We start from the raw sequence: 15,369 nt of genomic DNA, 5'->3' as shown, positions 1-15,369 counted from the left end.
TGAACAGCATCAAGATGTATTTATATGAAGCTTTGTCTGAAAAAATACTGAGCCCAGTGCCTGGCTTATAGTTAAGTGTTCAATAATTAGTAAAAGATATTAATGATACAGGATCATCACCACCATCATCATAATTAAATCTACCTTTCTGCAAATTTATAAGCCTGCTTACCTCCTCTAAGTACAGACATGATATTTATCAAAGGTTCATTCTCATTTCCAACCTTTTATAGTGATCATAAATACAAATAAGTTTTATTCTAAACTTGAGGTAATGAAGCACAGCTCGCATTTACTCAGTAATAAATAAACTGAATATTTCAATTTACTTAACGGCAATTTTATCGTTACTAAAGTGTGAAATTTAGTTTCCGAATGAACTCATTAATCACACAGCAAAGCAGTAAGGTCCATAAAGACTTGTCTTTAACAAGTTCAGTTTGTAGATTTTGTTTCTCTCCAATCAGCACCATCACTATTAATTTTCTTTCCACATACAAACACACTAAAAAAGAGAAAACAGCCCAGTTTTTCTTCTTAGGACAAATTACTCAATCCACAAGTAATTCTAACGGGTTATTTAAAAGTAATTCACAAACCTGATCTAAATCACTGAAGTTTATCCGCTGTTTAAGCTTCTCTAATTCGGCCTGCTCTGGGGCAGACATCTGAGTCATGTATCTACTGTGTGGAAACGTATGTGGAGTCTTTGTTCTTCGCCTTCCAACTCCTGGTGACGACTCCGGAGAAATATCATTAGTTACCCTTTTATCACTGTCTACAGCAAACTTTTTCTTATTCTTTTCTGATGATCTATTTGCCTTCTTCTGTTGGCCACCCCAATCCTTCAAGAAAGGAAAAACAAAAGTAATCTGGCCTCTATCAAATGTAGAAAATAATTTGATGTTTAAAAATGTTAGCCAATCAAAATTAAAACAGCACAACTTTTCACTTAAGTATAAGCTCCTGTAGACAATTATATGTTTATGCTAACAATTTCCCCTCATTATATCTATTCTAATTTCTTAGCCTTCAGAAGACAGATCATTTTCCTACCACAGAACATAAACAAACCCCTCAAATCATAAACATAAAAAATCAATATGAGTATTTCAAAAGTATGTTTAAAAGCTGCTCTTTGCTACTTACAGACTGAATAATGAAAGATATCACAGACACTATTACTGACTTGCTTCAAAGTCTGCCTACATGATTAAAAAGATTTGGAATTGACATGGATTCGGTAGTAATTCTTTTCCAAATAAACATTATATTGTGTAACTCTATATAACTTATTTAACTTCCCAAAGTCTGTTTCCTAACCTCTCAAATATCATCACCTTTAAAACAGGATTAAAATAACGAGCACAAAATATCTACCATATTAGTATTTAATGAGCAATAACAATGTTTTCAGAGATAAAATTATACTAAATGGTAATATTTGATATGCAAGAGGCACTTAATGTTTTAACTAAGAAACATTGTTTCTTAGCTGTACCCACATCCACATAACACATTTAACCAAAAATGTCTACAAATTCCCACCTTATCCATATTGGAAGTGATTATTAAGGTGAAACTACTTAAACTGTTTTCCTCATTTACACCAAAATTCCAGTCTCTACAGACTGTCCCTTCACTCAGCGTATGTGTGGAGGACCTTGCCAAACTTCTAACACTACCTTCCCTGTCGCTTCATGGCCACAGATAATTGGAAAATAAACACAGACCTAATACAAATTGGGAAGACCATACTTTAAAACTTCAAATTAAACCTAAGGGGTTACTAGTCAATATCTAGTGGTAGCCATAATGGCAATCTTCAGCATGTGGGTCAGCTAAAGTGTACACAAGAAGTAGAGAAAGAGTTAGTCTGTGAAGACAAAGCAGAGGCACTCAGAAGCAGTGTCACGGTAGTAAAAAGTAATCCAGGCCAGCGCTCCTTTTCCCAGTTCCTTTCTAGAACCCACCTGTAGTCCATTAACATGGCTTCCATAAAATACTTCCATATCATTTTAATCAATTTCCTCTGGGGTTTATACTAACCCAGGTTCATTTCTGTTTGCTGTAGCCTAGGGCCCCTTACTATCTTGGCCAGCAATGCTTACAAAAAGCTTCAGCCAACTGGAAGCAATCAATCAGGGTAGAGTTGTATTTTAACATCAGTGATTGAGGCTCACATTACATGTAGCCTAGTCGGCCTAGCTGTCGTTTGCAATGTTGGCATTCCATCTCAGAGTGCTGTTCAAGCCCCATCTGCTCCACTTCTAAACCACTCCCCTGCTGTACACACCTGGGGAGTCAGCAGAGAACAGCCTGGATGCTTTGGCACCAGACACTCTTTTAGTAGATCAGGATGAAATTTCTGGCTCTTGGCTGTGACCTGGCCCAGACCTAGTTGCTGTGGCCATCTGGGGAATGAATCAGCAGATGGATCACCTCTGTCTCTCTGCCTGTCTCTCCCTCCCTCTGTCACTCTGCCTATCAAATAAATAAAATCTTTAAAAACATTAGTAGCGAACAATACACCACCAATAACTGGATGATACCATACCATGTTGTTGAGTCGATCATCAACACTCTCACTGCTCCAGTTGGGTAAATCCTGATCATCCATACCTTCTTCAAAAGGGCCTCCTCCTGTGGCCATATTAGCTTTCACAAATTTCTGCAAAACCAGTAAAAAAAAAAAAGCTTTTTTACACATAACAACAAATAGCAATTTTTAAATCATCCTAGAAGTTTAACATGTGAAGAAATTTTCAGAACTCTACAAAGGAGAATATTCAGAACAAAAGAGGCATATTAACTCATGTATTACAAGCAAAATGACACATCTACTGGGAATATATGATGACAAACGTAGTGAAGTATCCAGAGTGATGCAGAGGGAAATAACACTGCCTACCTACTATGCCTACTGACCCGCATACTTCACAATCAGTTTACTAAGTACACTCCTACAAAGTAAAGTAATATAGTAATCAAAAAGGTAGTGGGCCCGGCGCGGTAACCTAGTGGCTGAAGTCCTTGTGTCCTGCATGCACCAGGATCCCATATGGGCACCGGTTCATATCCTGTCTGCTCCACTTCCCATCCAGCTCTGTGCTTGTGGCCTGGGAAAACAGTGAAGGACGGTCCAAAGCCTTGGGACCCTTCACCCGTGTGGGAGACCCTGAAGAAGCTCCTGGTTTTGGATTGGCTCTGCTCAGACCAGTGTAGCCACCTGGGGCGTGAACAGGCAATTGGAAAATCTTTGTATCTTCTTCTCTGTGTAAATCTGTAAATTTAACTTTCCAATAAAAATAAATCATAAAAAAAATATTAGTAACTAAAACCAAGAAACTCAGGAAAGTTGTTGTGAGTATAGTGACTGCCCTATTTTAGGTCGTACTGCTGATACGTCAAAGCTTTTCTTAAATCGGGGGCCAACCAAATTTATATCTCCTCCCCACAAAAAATAAGTGCAGTTTTGCTTCTATTGGTAAAAATCAAGAAAAGGACTGAATTTCCTATCTGTGTTAAGGAGATGAGAAACAAGCACAATGGCAGAACCAGATAACGATAGTAAGATTTCTACATAATCTTGAGGAGGATTTCAGAATTCCTCTAGCTACAGAACTGCAGGTTGGAGGGAAAATAGGTCAAGGAGTAGAAGCAGAAAATATGCAAGGAGCAGGAAAGCCAATAGACTACAAAAGTTAGCTTTCAAGAGTTATGTTTATCAAGGTCCAATGAACTGAAAATGATTGAAATGAATATATATTTAATCTGCTTGGATTCAAAGCTCCTAACTTACCTCACTTACTACAGCATATACCAGCAGGATTATCAACTATGGTAAAGTAGGATTTATCCTTTGCATGTTTTAATGCTACAATAGATACTAAAATATAAATACACAGCAGGTTAAATTTTTTAACTTAAAAATTAAGTAATATTGTAAAAATTCAATACGATATTAACTTCAAATCTTAAATACGAATAGACTGACACTTGACAGTTACATATTTTATACTGATTATATTTTTTAATGAGCATATATTATTATAGTTATCCAAAGAGCTGGAAACAGTAGGGGTGGGAGGAATGGCAGTTAAGTCACTGATTACGATGCTCGCATTTCATACCAACAGTGCCCAGACTTGAGTTCTAGCTCCACTCTGAATTCCAAATTCCTTGAAAATGTGCACCCTCAAGTAGTTGGGGCCCTGCCACCCACCTCAGGGACCCAGTCTGAGCTCTCAGCTTCTGGTTCAGAAGAGGCCCTACCCGCCTGTTCTGAGCATTCGGGAGGTGAACCCAGGATGACGGCTGTTTCTTTCTCTCTGCATCTTAAATGTAATGTTAAGAAGAAATTGAAAAAAAGAGTTGAAAAGACATTTTAAATTGCAGTCAACATTATACCTAAATTAAGACATGAAGGACATTCTGTCAAAATAAATTTTAAAACCCCACAACACATATCAGCTAACATTCTTTTGAAGGTTCTTACAAACAGAAGAACAAAGATTGAAAAGGAAAAAGGCGAGTATTCTTAAAGAATAGACATTTTAAGTCTAGAAAATGTCAAAGTATCATCAATAACCACTTAGAAAATACAATGGGAAAATGATGTCACTTAATAGTGACAAAACCATAATTTTCCCCTTATAAAGAACTATTAAACTTTAAAAAATGTAAGAGAAAATTTAAGTAAAGTAGCAAACCATCTTTCCGGATAGGAAAACTATGTATTATAATCATACTATGTTTTCTAAATATACAGGCTACTGTGAGAGTGTAGCCTAGTGGTTAAGACAGCAGACTCCCCTGTCCACGTGTGGATTCTATTCCCAGCTGTGGCTTTGTATTCTAGCTTCCTCCCAGTGCAGACCGGGGAAGGCAGAGGCCCAGACACCTCATGGGAGACTTACTACTGTCCAGCTTTTGCCCCTCCCCAAACCCTAGGCCTTAGGCTGGCAGGTGGGGAATGAGCCAGTGTACTGGGGGAGTATGCCTTCTCTCTATATGTATCTCTCTCCCTCCCTCCTCTTTTCCTCTCAAAATAATACATTTAAAAAATTTTAAAACTCAATGATTAGGTTTATGTAATCACAATAAAAAAAAAAAAAACCTACTTGGGTTCTTCCTGGAACTAGACTAAATGATTCTAAAAAACTGATCTGAAAGAATAAATGGAAAAAAATGTTTAATATCTGGAAAATAAAAGCAAGGTAACGAGAGGCCAAAAGGGCAGATAGCATATTATGTCATTTTAACCTCACAATTCTTTGATACAGGATTGTCCAAGTGACAGGACAATTTAACACCCATAACTGGGAATCTTCATTTCAATCACCAGAACAAGAAAAATGACCCAAGTCTCTCTTCTCAGTTCTCCTCATCAAACAATCCCTAGACCACCCCAGACACACAAAAGTTAACTTCACAAAAAACCAACAGACATCTTGGGACACAGAGTTTGTTTCTCCACAAATCCAGAAAGGTCAACACATTCTATAACACCAGAAAATGTTTACTTTCTATTATACTTTCTATTATTAAAAATTCTTCCTAAAATACAGAGCTTATCCTAAGCAGTTATTTATAAGCCAATACCACTGAATATTATGAACATAAATTTTTTAAATTATTTAAAAACTGTACATGACAATTACTTTGGAAGAAATAAGTCAAAATCTTAAATGGCTGTCAAAAGTCCACTTATAGGGCCTGGCGCTGTGGCCAAGCAGCTGAAGTCCTTGCCTTGAATGCACCGGGATCCCATATGGGTGCCGGTTATAAAGCCGGCAGCTCCAGCTCCCATCCAGCTCCCTGCTTGTGGCCTGGGAAAGCAGTCAAGAACGGCCCAAAGATTTGGGACCCTGCACCTGTGTAGGAGACCCAGAAGAGCTCCTGGCTCCTGGCTTCGGATAGGCACAGCACCAGCCGTTGCAGTCACTGGGGGAGTGAGTCATTGGACGGAAGATCTTCCTCTCTGTTTCTCCTCCTCTCTATATATATCTGCCTTTGCAGTAAAAATAACTAATTTTTTCTAAAAAAGTCCACTTATGTGGGCTCCTGGCTCCAGATCAGTTCAGCTCTGGCCATTGCAGTTACTTAGGGAGTGAATCACTGGATGGAAGATCCTCCTCTTGTCTCTCCTCCTGTCTGTATAATCTGACTTTCCAATGAAAATAAATAGATCTTTAAAAGTCCACTTATGGACCCAAGGCCATAGCCTAACAGCTAAATCCTCGCTTTGCCTGCACTGGGATCCCATATGAGCGCGAGTTCGTGCACTGGCTGTTCTACGACCCATCCAGCTCCCTGCTTGTGGCCTGGGAAAGCGACAGAAGATGGCCCAAAACTTTGGGGCCATGACCCACTTGGGAGACCCAGAAGAAGCTCCTAGCTCCCTGGTTGTGGATCGGCTCAGCTCTGGCTCAGCCTGTTGTGGCCACTTGGACAGTGAACCAGCAGATCTTTCTGTCTTTCCTTCTTTCTGTAAACTTAACTTTCCAATACAAATAAATAAATCTTTTTTAAAAAGTTTGCTTTCTTTTGTTTTTTATGTTAGCAAACAATATGGTCCTCTGTTATGACTATCATGAAATTGAATATTTAATACCTTAAAATGACATCAAATCTTAAGGGTATACTATTACTTAGCTATATTTATTTGAAGTTAAAGTAATATTTGTATTGGATCATTTCAACACATTTACACTTAGCCAAATTCTGAAATGCGTGAGTGTGCACGCGCACACACACACACACCCCCCTTCCTACCCAAAATAGAAAACAGCAAGTTATTTCCCTCTTTTTCATGCCAAGTTAGCTGCCACAAAGTCTTCATTAAAATACCATATCCTAAATGTTATTCTATAGACATAACACAAACTAGTATTTAGAGGTTTGGATAGACTTCTAATAATCAAAAAGACTGGGAATGTACAGATCAATAGGGCATCATTTCTGTGACAAAACAATTAGAATTGGCTGACTACTATGATCAGGAGAGCAAATGGGAAAGGAGTAAAATGAATTAGATAGTGAACCCAAAGTGTCTAGCTTGTCCAACTAGAAACCCATGATGTTAGTCAATGTGATTAAAAAAGAAACAAATAGGGCCCGGCAGCGTGGCCTAGCAGCTAAAGTCCTCGCCTTGAAATCCCCGGGATCCCATATGGAAGCCGGTTCTAATCCCGGCGGCTCCATGTCCCATCCAGCTCCCTGGGAAAGCAGTTGAGGACAGCCCAAAGCTTTGGGACACTGCACCCGCATGGGAGACCCGGAAGAGGTTCCAGGTTCCCGGCTTCGGATCGGCACGCATCGGCCCGTTGCGGCTCACTTGGGGAGTGAATCATCGGACGGAAGATCTTCCTCTCTGTCTCTCCTCCTCTGTGTATATCTGGCTGTAATAAAATGAATAAATCTTAAAAAAAAAAAAAAAGAAACAAACCTTAGAGAGTAAAATAAGCTGAGCATGCGTTCAATTTTAGAAGTGTGGCATCTGAGACCCCTATACTCTATCCAATTAATTTAAGCTAGTGGACAGCTACCAACCTATCTGTCAGAAGAAAAGTTGGGACTGAAAAGGAGAGGCAAGTCATCCGCTTAAAAAGCACTTCAGGCCCCAGGGTAAGAGTTATGAGAGAATGTACCATGCACTGGTCTTTGAGAGAGATAAGAAAAGGACACTTAGAAAATACAGAAAGACAGAAGAGTGTGCCAAACAGGAGGAATGCGCACGAAGGATGGATTTTGCAAGAAGGAGGTGACTGCTGACTTTGGTGGGGTAATTTCAGCAGAGTGGTTAGGGTAAATTCCATGACCAGAATACAGTTTTAAAGGGAAGGGGGAAAATATAAAGGAGGTCATCAGATTATATGTTTAAGGGAGCAAATTGTCAAGGGAAGCAAACAGAGCTGATCATGAAGAAAGTCTTATCAACATTTAAGTGTGAGGATCACTCTTTGCTGTGTCTCCCTGAGAAGGGGAGCCAGTCGGGATCTTGGGCAAAAGAAGAGCGTCTAGTTCCAGACAGGCAGAGGAACACTGCTCTTGAACTAAAGGGGAAGGAGAGGCTGGAACTGAATGCACACTGGTTAGCGCCTTGGGCAGCCTGTGGCTGAGGGAGTTCTAAGGGGTGTGAAGGAGGGAAGACCGTACGTGAAACACGAGAGAGGGGGGCAGTGTCCGGGAGACCTGACAAGGAAGCAGCTCAGTAGAGCAGACCCCATGCCATGATGTCACTCAGATGCATTCAAATATTTTTTTCTCAGCAGTGCTCATCAACCTTTGAATAAACACTCCAGAGTCCAGCCCGAGTTGGGATCTTGCCAGGTGGATTTATATACATGAGATGAGAAAGCTGAAACTGCTGGAAAACAATTGGTGCCAGTGGTAGAGGACAAGAGAGCCTGAACAGGCAGTGAAAAACAAACCAACTAACCGTCTCCTCTAAACAGGCATTTCTTTCCACTTTCCACCCTACTAAAGGAAGCTGAAACTATCAGGAGACTCACTGAGGTGTATATGACAGCTTCACTGGGCTACTTCATCAAAAAAGACACAAACTGAAAACATGCTATGGCAATTCAAGCTAAAAGCTAAACAAAAAGTCTATCTTTTTGTTTTTTCTTTACACATATTCATTATATAAATAATTCTCAGGCCCAGTGTGGTAGCATAGTGGCTAAAGTCCCACTTAGCATGCACCGGGATCCCATGCGGGCGCCAGTTCATATCCTGACTGCTCTACTTCCCATCCAGCTCCCTGACTGTGGCCTGGGGAAGCAGTCGAGGACGGCCCCAACAGGCCCCTGGCTTTAGATCGGCTCAGCACCGTCTGTGTGGTCACTTGGGGAGTGAATCAGTGTACGAAAGATCTTCCTCTCTGTCTCTCCTCCTCTCTGTATACCCAACTTTCCAATAAAAACAAATAAATCTTAAAAAAGAAATGATTAGTTCTCAACCGTTAGTTCACTCCCCAAATGCCCTTAACAGCCAGAACCAGGTCAAACTGAAACTGGTAATTAAACATTAGGAACTCCATCTACATCTCCCAACAGAAAGGATAGCGTCCAACTCAAGCCTCTACTGCACATTAACAGAGAGCTGTCATGAGGAACAGAGCTGGGAATGGAACCCAAGCACTCTGATATGGATCACAGGTGACTCAAGAGGTATCTTAACCACTAAACCAAATTTCTGCTCCACTAATGACCTTTATGAAGAGATTCTTACTACAGGGATGCACCAGAGGAGCCATTGTGCTATAGTGAGTTAAACTGTTACCTGCAACGCCAGCATCCTATAAGTACTGGTCCAGGCCCCAGATGTTCCACTTTTGATACAGATCCCTGTTAATGCTAGTTATTTCTCAAGTCACTCATAAACATCTCTCAAAATACCTTTAATAACTGTAAATCAATATTTTAGAAATTTTAATTTTTGAATAAACTAATATAGAAACATTTAGTAATAAATATTAATCATAAAATAACTAAAGCTTGTAGCTTATATACGTGTATAACTTTCCAGCTGCACTGAGGTATCAGCTTTACTAATTATAAAAAGTACACCATTTGGAGCCTAAATACAGTGTACAATTAAGGTCGTTTAATAGAAACTGTGAAGAAGAAAATGCTTAGGGGCCCAGAACAACGTCTTCAGTGGCTGAATCCTTGCCTTGCACACCCAGGACCCCTTTTTGGGCACTGGTCGTGTCTGGGTTGCTCCACTTCTCATTCAGCTCCCTGCTTGTGGCCTGGGAAAGCAATGGAGGACTTCCGAAAGCCTTGGGACCCTGCACCTGTGTGGGAGACCCGGAGAAAGCTCCTGGCTCCTGGTTCCTGGCTCCAGATCGGCTGAGTCCTGGCTGTTACAGCCACAAGTGAACTAGTGGGCAGATCTTTCTTTCTGTATCTCCTCTGTAAATATTTTTTAAAAAGTCATTTAGCCAGTTTTCTTTGGGGAATATTTAAAGAATTCCCATAGCCTGATCCATAGTCTTCTTCTTAAAAATTTAATACATTTCTAAAACAAGATACTTTCAGGAGCCAGCACTGTGGCACAGGAGGTTAAGCTACCACTTGCTACACCAGCATCCTGTATCAGAGCACTGGCCAGAGTCCCAGTTGTGCTTCTAACCTAGCTCCCTGTAACGAGTCTGGGAAGGAAGTGGAAGATGGCCCAGTTACTTGGGCTCCTGTCACCCACACGAGAGACTAAGTGGCACTTCTTGGCTCCTGGCTTTGGTCTGGTCCAGACCTGGCTGTTGCAGCCATTTGGGGAATGAACAAGGAAATTAAACATCTTTACCTCTTTGCTGTTCTGCCTTTTAAATAAACAAAAATATACATCTTTTTGTTTATTGTTTGTTTTTGGAAAATGATACTTCTAAATGGAGTAGGTCTTTGGCCTTGAGCTTCAGACGCAGGCTCAGATGGCTGTCAGACACGCAGTATGTGCGCTCAGGACATGGCTTTTACTTCAAACTTTTTGACCCACACTCAAGAGGTTAATGGTGATGACCCAAACAACGAGGCTCCTATCATCCAGGGAGGAGAGCAGCAAGACTGAGCTCCCAATTTCCTGATTTTGGCTTTGGGCCAGTTTTGGCAATTGAGACATTTGGGAAGTGAAGTGGTTAGGTTAGAGGAACATGCGTTTGCTCTCTCAATTTAATTTTTAAAAAGGATAATGCCCATAATTACATTCATCAAATTCAAAAAAAAATCTATAACTCTTGAGCTATTGGTGGGAGGAGAGCAAGTGAACCACAACAAAATACTCAATTTCAATTGCAAAAATTCGATTAAGATCTTATTATGTACCAAGTATTACATATGTCTGTCTCATGACACAGGTACTCTATGCTGAACGTTTTCACAGCATCAGAATAACATATCCTTGTTTTCTAGTAAAGCAATTATGAACCCTGAGGTCAGTTAATACCCCAATATACAAAACCCTGTTTGCTAAGATCTCCCCTCACTGTAAGTCAGACTTAAAACTACCTTAGCAGCAACTACACATTAACCTCCAATCAAATGAGTAAGTTCTCATAGCTATAACTGACCTCAAACCCTTATCTCCAATGTCACTTCACCTCATCCTCATGACAACAGCTTTTCCTATGGTGTGAGCACCTCTGGAAACTCCCTAGCATCCTCCATCCTCCTAAGTATTCCCCTGTTTCCAGGAAACATCACAAGTCCCTCTAAGAATACCACTTGCAAGCAAAGTAAATGCTTTGCTTCCCACTCTCCTAGGCTCATGGGAAAAGGATGCTATTTTCAGAGCATTATTTAATTAATGCTTAACCTTCCCTCTGTTAAAAAAATTAGGTGGATTTAGAAAAAGGCAATCGAAACAGTTGTTTTAGGATAAATTCAAATGAGCTAGAGATTCTATGAAGATAAAGAAATTGGCACCACATAAAGCATTCCAGTATTTAATAATTAGGAATAGCATAGCTCTTCTCTGACAAAAATAATGATGGCAAAGCAATGCAGCACACCAAAAAGCAAGGCAAATAAGATTGCTAACTCCGGGTCACTAATCAGAGTTACATTCTTTGGGCCCAGTGGCGTGGCCTAGTGGCTAAAGTCCTTGCCTTGAAAGCCCCGGGATCCTATATGGGCGCCGGTTCTAATCCTGGCAGCCCCAGCTCCCATCCAGCTCCCTGCTTGTGGCCTGGGAAAGCCGCTGAGGACGGCCCAAAACCTTGGGACCCTGCACCTGGGTGGGAGACCCGGAAGAAGCTCCTGGATCCTGGCTTCGGATAGGCACAGCACCAGCCGTTGCAGTCACTTGGGGAGTGACTCATCGGATGGAAGATATTTCTCTATTCTCCTCCTCTCTCTACATATCTGACTTTGCAATAAAAATAAATAAATCTTAAAAATAAAAAGAATATAACTCTTTTTTTTTTAAGATTTATTTATTTTATTACAAAGTCAGATATACTGAGAGGAGGAGAGACAGAGAGGAAGATCTTCCGTCCGATGATTCATTCCTCAAGTGAGCCGCAACGGCCGGTGCGCACCGATCCGAAGCCGGGAACCTGGAGCTTCTTCCGGGTCTCCCACCCAGGTGCAGGGTCCCAAGGTTTTGGGCCGTCCTCAACGGCTTTCCCAGGCCACAAGCAGGGAGCTGGATGGGAAATGGAGCTGCCAGGATTAGAACCTGCACGGCGCTGGGCCCAGAACCATATTCTGAAAACTGTCTTCATTATCAAATCCTCTTCAAGGATAACACAAAGAACAACACATACAATCATATCAAGTTATCTGTTTAGAAACTAATTTTTGCAGCTCAGAAACAGTTCCTTTCCTGCTCCACACTTCAAAGATGTTACCTCCTCCTGATTATTTTAAAAAAGTCACTAAATTCTTGACTTACAGTATGCAACATAAAATATTTTATGTTCTAAACTATGACTCGAATACCAACAAGAAAAAATACAATTTATCAATATTTTAAACTCAAGTTACCTTCTTTTACAAAACTACATGTAATGTACATTACATGTAAACTTTATCTTTTCTTTAAAATTTATTTATTTAATATTGGAATGTCAGACCAACAGAGAAGGAGACACAGAAAGATCTAACATCTGCTGGTTCATTCCCCAAGTGGAAGCAATAGCCAGAGCTGAGCTGATTCGAAGCCAGAGCTTCTTCCAGGTCTCCTACGTGGGTGCAGGGTCCCAAGGCTTTGGGCCATCTTCGACTGCTTTCCCAGGCCACAAACAGGGAGCTGGATGAGAAGCGGAGCAGCCGAGACACGAACCAGTGTCCACATGGGGTCCTGGTACATGCAAGGTGAGGACTTTAGCCACTAGACTAGTGCACTAGGCCCTATATGATGTAAACCTTTAAACCCCGCCCCCAATCTCAAAGGTCCTACCAAACAAGTAAAATGACATCTTAAACATGCGTTGGAATATAACGAAAATGGTTTACATCATTTAAAGACTAATTGTCAAAGTATATTATCCCGACTAATCAGCCATCTCAAACTGTTCAAGAACTTTGAGTATTCAAAGGGGAAACAATCTGTTTGCTTCGAAGCTATTTCTCAATATTGGTTACCTCCAGTACAAATTTTCAGTATTCAGCACTGTGGCTCACAGCAGGAAGGGGATAAGGAAAGAAAGGAGCAGGTGCACCCGAGGCTCTGGTAACCAGAGAACACCAGAGGCGGAGTCTGGGAAGCAGTTTAAGGGGCGGAGGTGGCAGGGGCGCCCAGAAAACCCGCTTCTTCAACGTCAAAAACGCAATCCGTTACCGGTCTTTTCACAATGCAGGGACCTCAAACCGGCCAGGAAAAATATTTACGCAAGGTAAGATGCTGCGGACTGGGTCGCGGGATGAAGCGTTCGCTCACCCAGTTCCCCAGCGAGACCCATAAAAAACTAATCCCTAAACACAAGTTTCTGCAAAGTAAGCAGCGCTTCCCGAATCCCACTTGGTACTTCGTTCTCCTAGGTCCCAGACTCCACCTAACTAGGTCCACGGTAAGGGATAGGGGAAGAGAGGCAACTGGAGGGGAGTGGGCGTCCCGCTATTGTATACCATCTCATAGCCAAAGTCAGGCACGTCTCCCTTGGCCCTGCTGCTCTTAGGGTCAGCAGACAGCAGAAGCCGGGTTGATCACAGCGCCAACCCCGACACTGCAAGTTGCCTCAAGCACCCTTCGTCCTTCTCCATCCAGATTCTGGACCCCAAAGGCCAGCTTTGTGGGGAGGGAAGGAGAGGCGGAGAGGGAAGCAAGCGCGGTGACAGGCACGATGGCCACCAAGGCCTCTCTCTTGAGAACTCGACTCTGAACCCCAAACACCCCCACGACAGCCCCCGCCCCCGCCCCGCTGGCTTCCTTCTCCCGCAGAGGACATTCCCGAAGTACTCGCGATGCAGTACTCACGGGGCAGCCACCTCCCCCAGAGCCCGAAAAAGAAAGGGGTGGGGCGGCAAGGAGGAGATTCCGCAGTGAGCAGAGCGACCCTAGAGGCTCACCCTAAGATCCCGTGGGTCGGTGGGAGAGGGGTCCGTCTGTCTGCCTAGGGCACGTGAAGTAGGCAGCAAGAAAACCCCGAAGAAACTGCCGAGGAGAGGTGGGTCCCTCCCCAGCCGGGCCCAACAGGGTCAAGTGTCCCGAAGCCGTTGCTTTCCCGCGCCAGTGGCGCGCTGCCCTCGGTTGCCTAGGGCCGGGGACGCGCAGGCATTTACCTGTAACGGAGCAGCTTCTCCTGCCAAGGACGGAGTGGCGGTCAGCCCCCACGACCTGCCACTGGCACCGGCTGTCCCTTAGAGGCCGCAGCGGGAAGGTCCCAAAAGTTCCCTGGCTGCCTTAGGCGCAATGGCCGCCTTCTCTACCTTAGCTACTGGGCACCAACCGCCGCAGCCACCGCCATCTTAGGATCTCATTGTGGTGGGAGAAGAGGGGCGGGGAGAACTGCAGAGGGGGGCAACGCGCCGGGAGACATGCGCGTCTCCTCAGCAACGGCCGCGTGGGGGCGAGAACTCGCCCGGGCCCGGAGCCGCAGCGCGACCTCGGCCAACGCGCTAGACTGGAGGAGTCATGTGACCCGCCCAAGTCTGGGATGTCACTTCTGGCTCTTTAGCCCGGAACGGATCACGCAAACGACCGTACGGAAACTACATATTCCAGAATTCCAACTCGCTGCTAAGCTAGAAATGGCGCCTGCATCACGTAGCCGAGGACTACAATTCCCAGAATGCCGTGCGCTTCTCCGGCGCCGCGCGGAAGTGTGTTGACCCTCCTCGCGGAGGAGGAAGAGGCGCGGCGACACGCTCGGTTTACCGCGGGCTTCGTGCGTCCGCGTGGTGCTAGAAGAGGACCCGCGTCTCTATTCGCTGCCCACCCATATCCCAGTCACCAAGGCGTGGACACAAGAGGGCCTTTAATGCAATTCCAGCCGTCGGTTTTTACGTGAGGAGATAAACACGGGAATGAAATAATTGGCCAGACGACATGTTCTCGTATAGGTGGTTAATGGGAGAATCGTAAATATGGTTCGTGCCCCTTTGAGTTGATGTCCTTTTGTTTGAAAGAGCCAAGTGTTCTTAGAATTTTACCTCAAGAATTTTTTTTTCTCGGAAGCTCTAGTCTCTTCCGTTCCCACGTCTCTGTTAATAGTTCTAATTAAGGTTCGCAGATTGACAGTTTTTAGTTTTAAACTTCCAGGGTCAAAGCCTTTAATGTGCCTGTCCGGAAACGTAAGACGCTGGTCGATTTTAGTTGGATACAAGGTTAGGTAGCAGTTATGGAAGAACATTTAGACTTCTTTTTTTAATAGAAAAACAACAGGAAGAATGACTAATAATGGGCTTCTGGGTTACAACAACA

General features: G+C 43.0%; 1 protein-coding gene across 9 annotated transcripts in view; it reads right to left on the bottom strand.

Annotated features, from left to right (window-relative positions):
• PCM1 (pericentriolar material 1) overlaps positions 1-14,626 on the bottom strand; it is a 90,187-nt gene extending 75,561 nt beyond the window's left edge. For 4 of the 9 annotated variants that reach the window (XM_058669883.1, XM_058669886.1, XM_004597818.3 and 1 more), the window contains exons 1-3: positions 14,229-14,626; positions 2,558-2,671; positions 600-845 (exon numbers count right to left, since the gene is read on the bottom strand). In XM_058669883.1, the coding sequence (XP_058525866.1) occupies positions 600-845; positions 2,558-2,653 (342 nt within the window). In that variant the 5' untranslated portion in view covers positions 2,654-2,671; positions 14,229-14,626. Of the gene's footprint in view, positions 1-599; positions 846-2,557; positions 2,672-14,015; positions 14,128-14,228 lie in introns of those variants that run through there. The other 5 variants (XM_058669887.1, XM_058669888.1, XM_058669885.1 and 2 more) reach the window with 2 other exon arrangements.
• Between the last annotated feature and the right edge of the window lie 743 nt (positions 14,627-15,369).

Source organism: Ochotona princeps, chromosome 11 (assembly GCF_030435755.1).
Source record: "Ochotona princeps isolate mOchPri1 chromosome 11, mOchPri1.hap1, whole genome shotgun sequence".
NCBI lineage: Eukaryota > Metazoa > Chordata > Mammalia > Lagomorpha > Ochotonidae > Ochotona > Ochotona princeps.
Note: the sequence above shows the minus strand (reverse complement) of the source record. Positions and strands in the feature narration are given on the sequence as shown.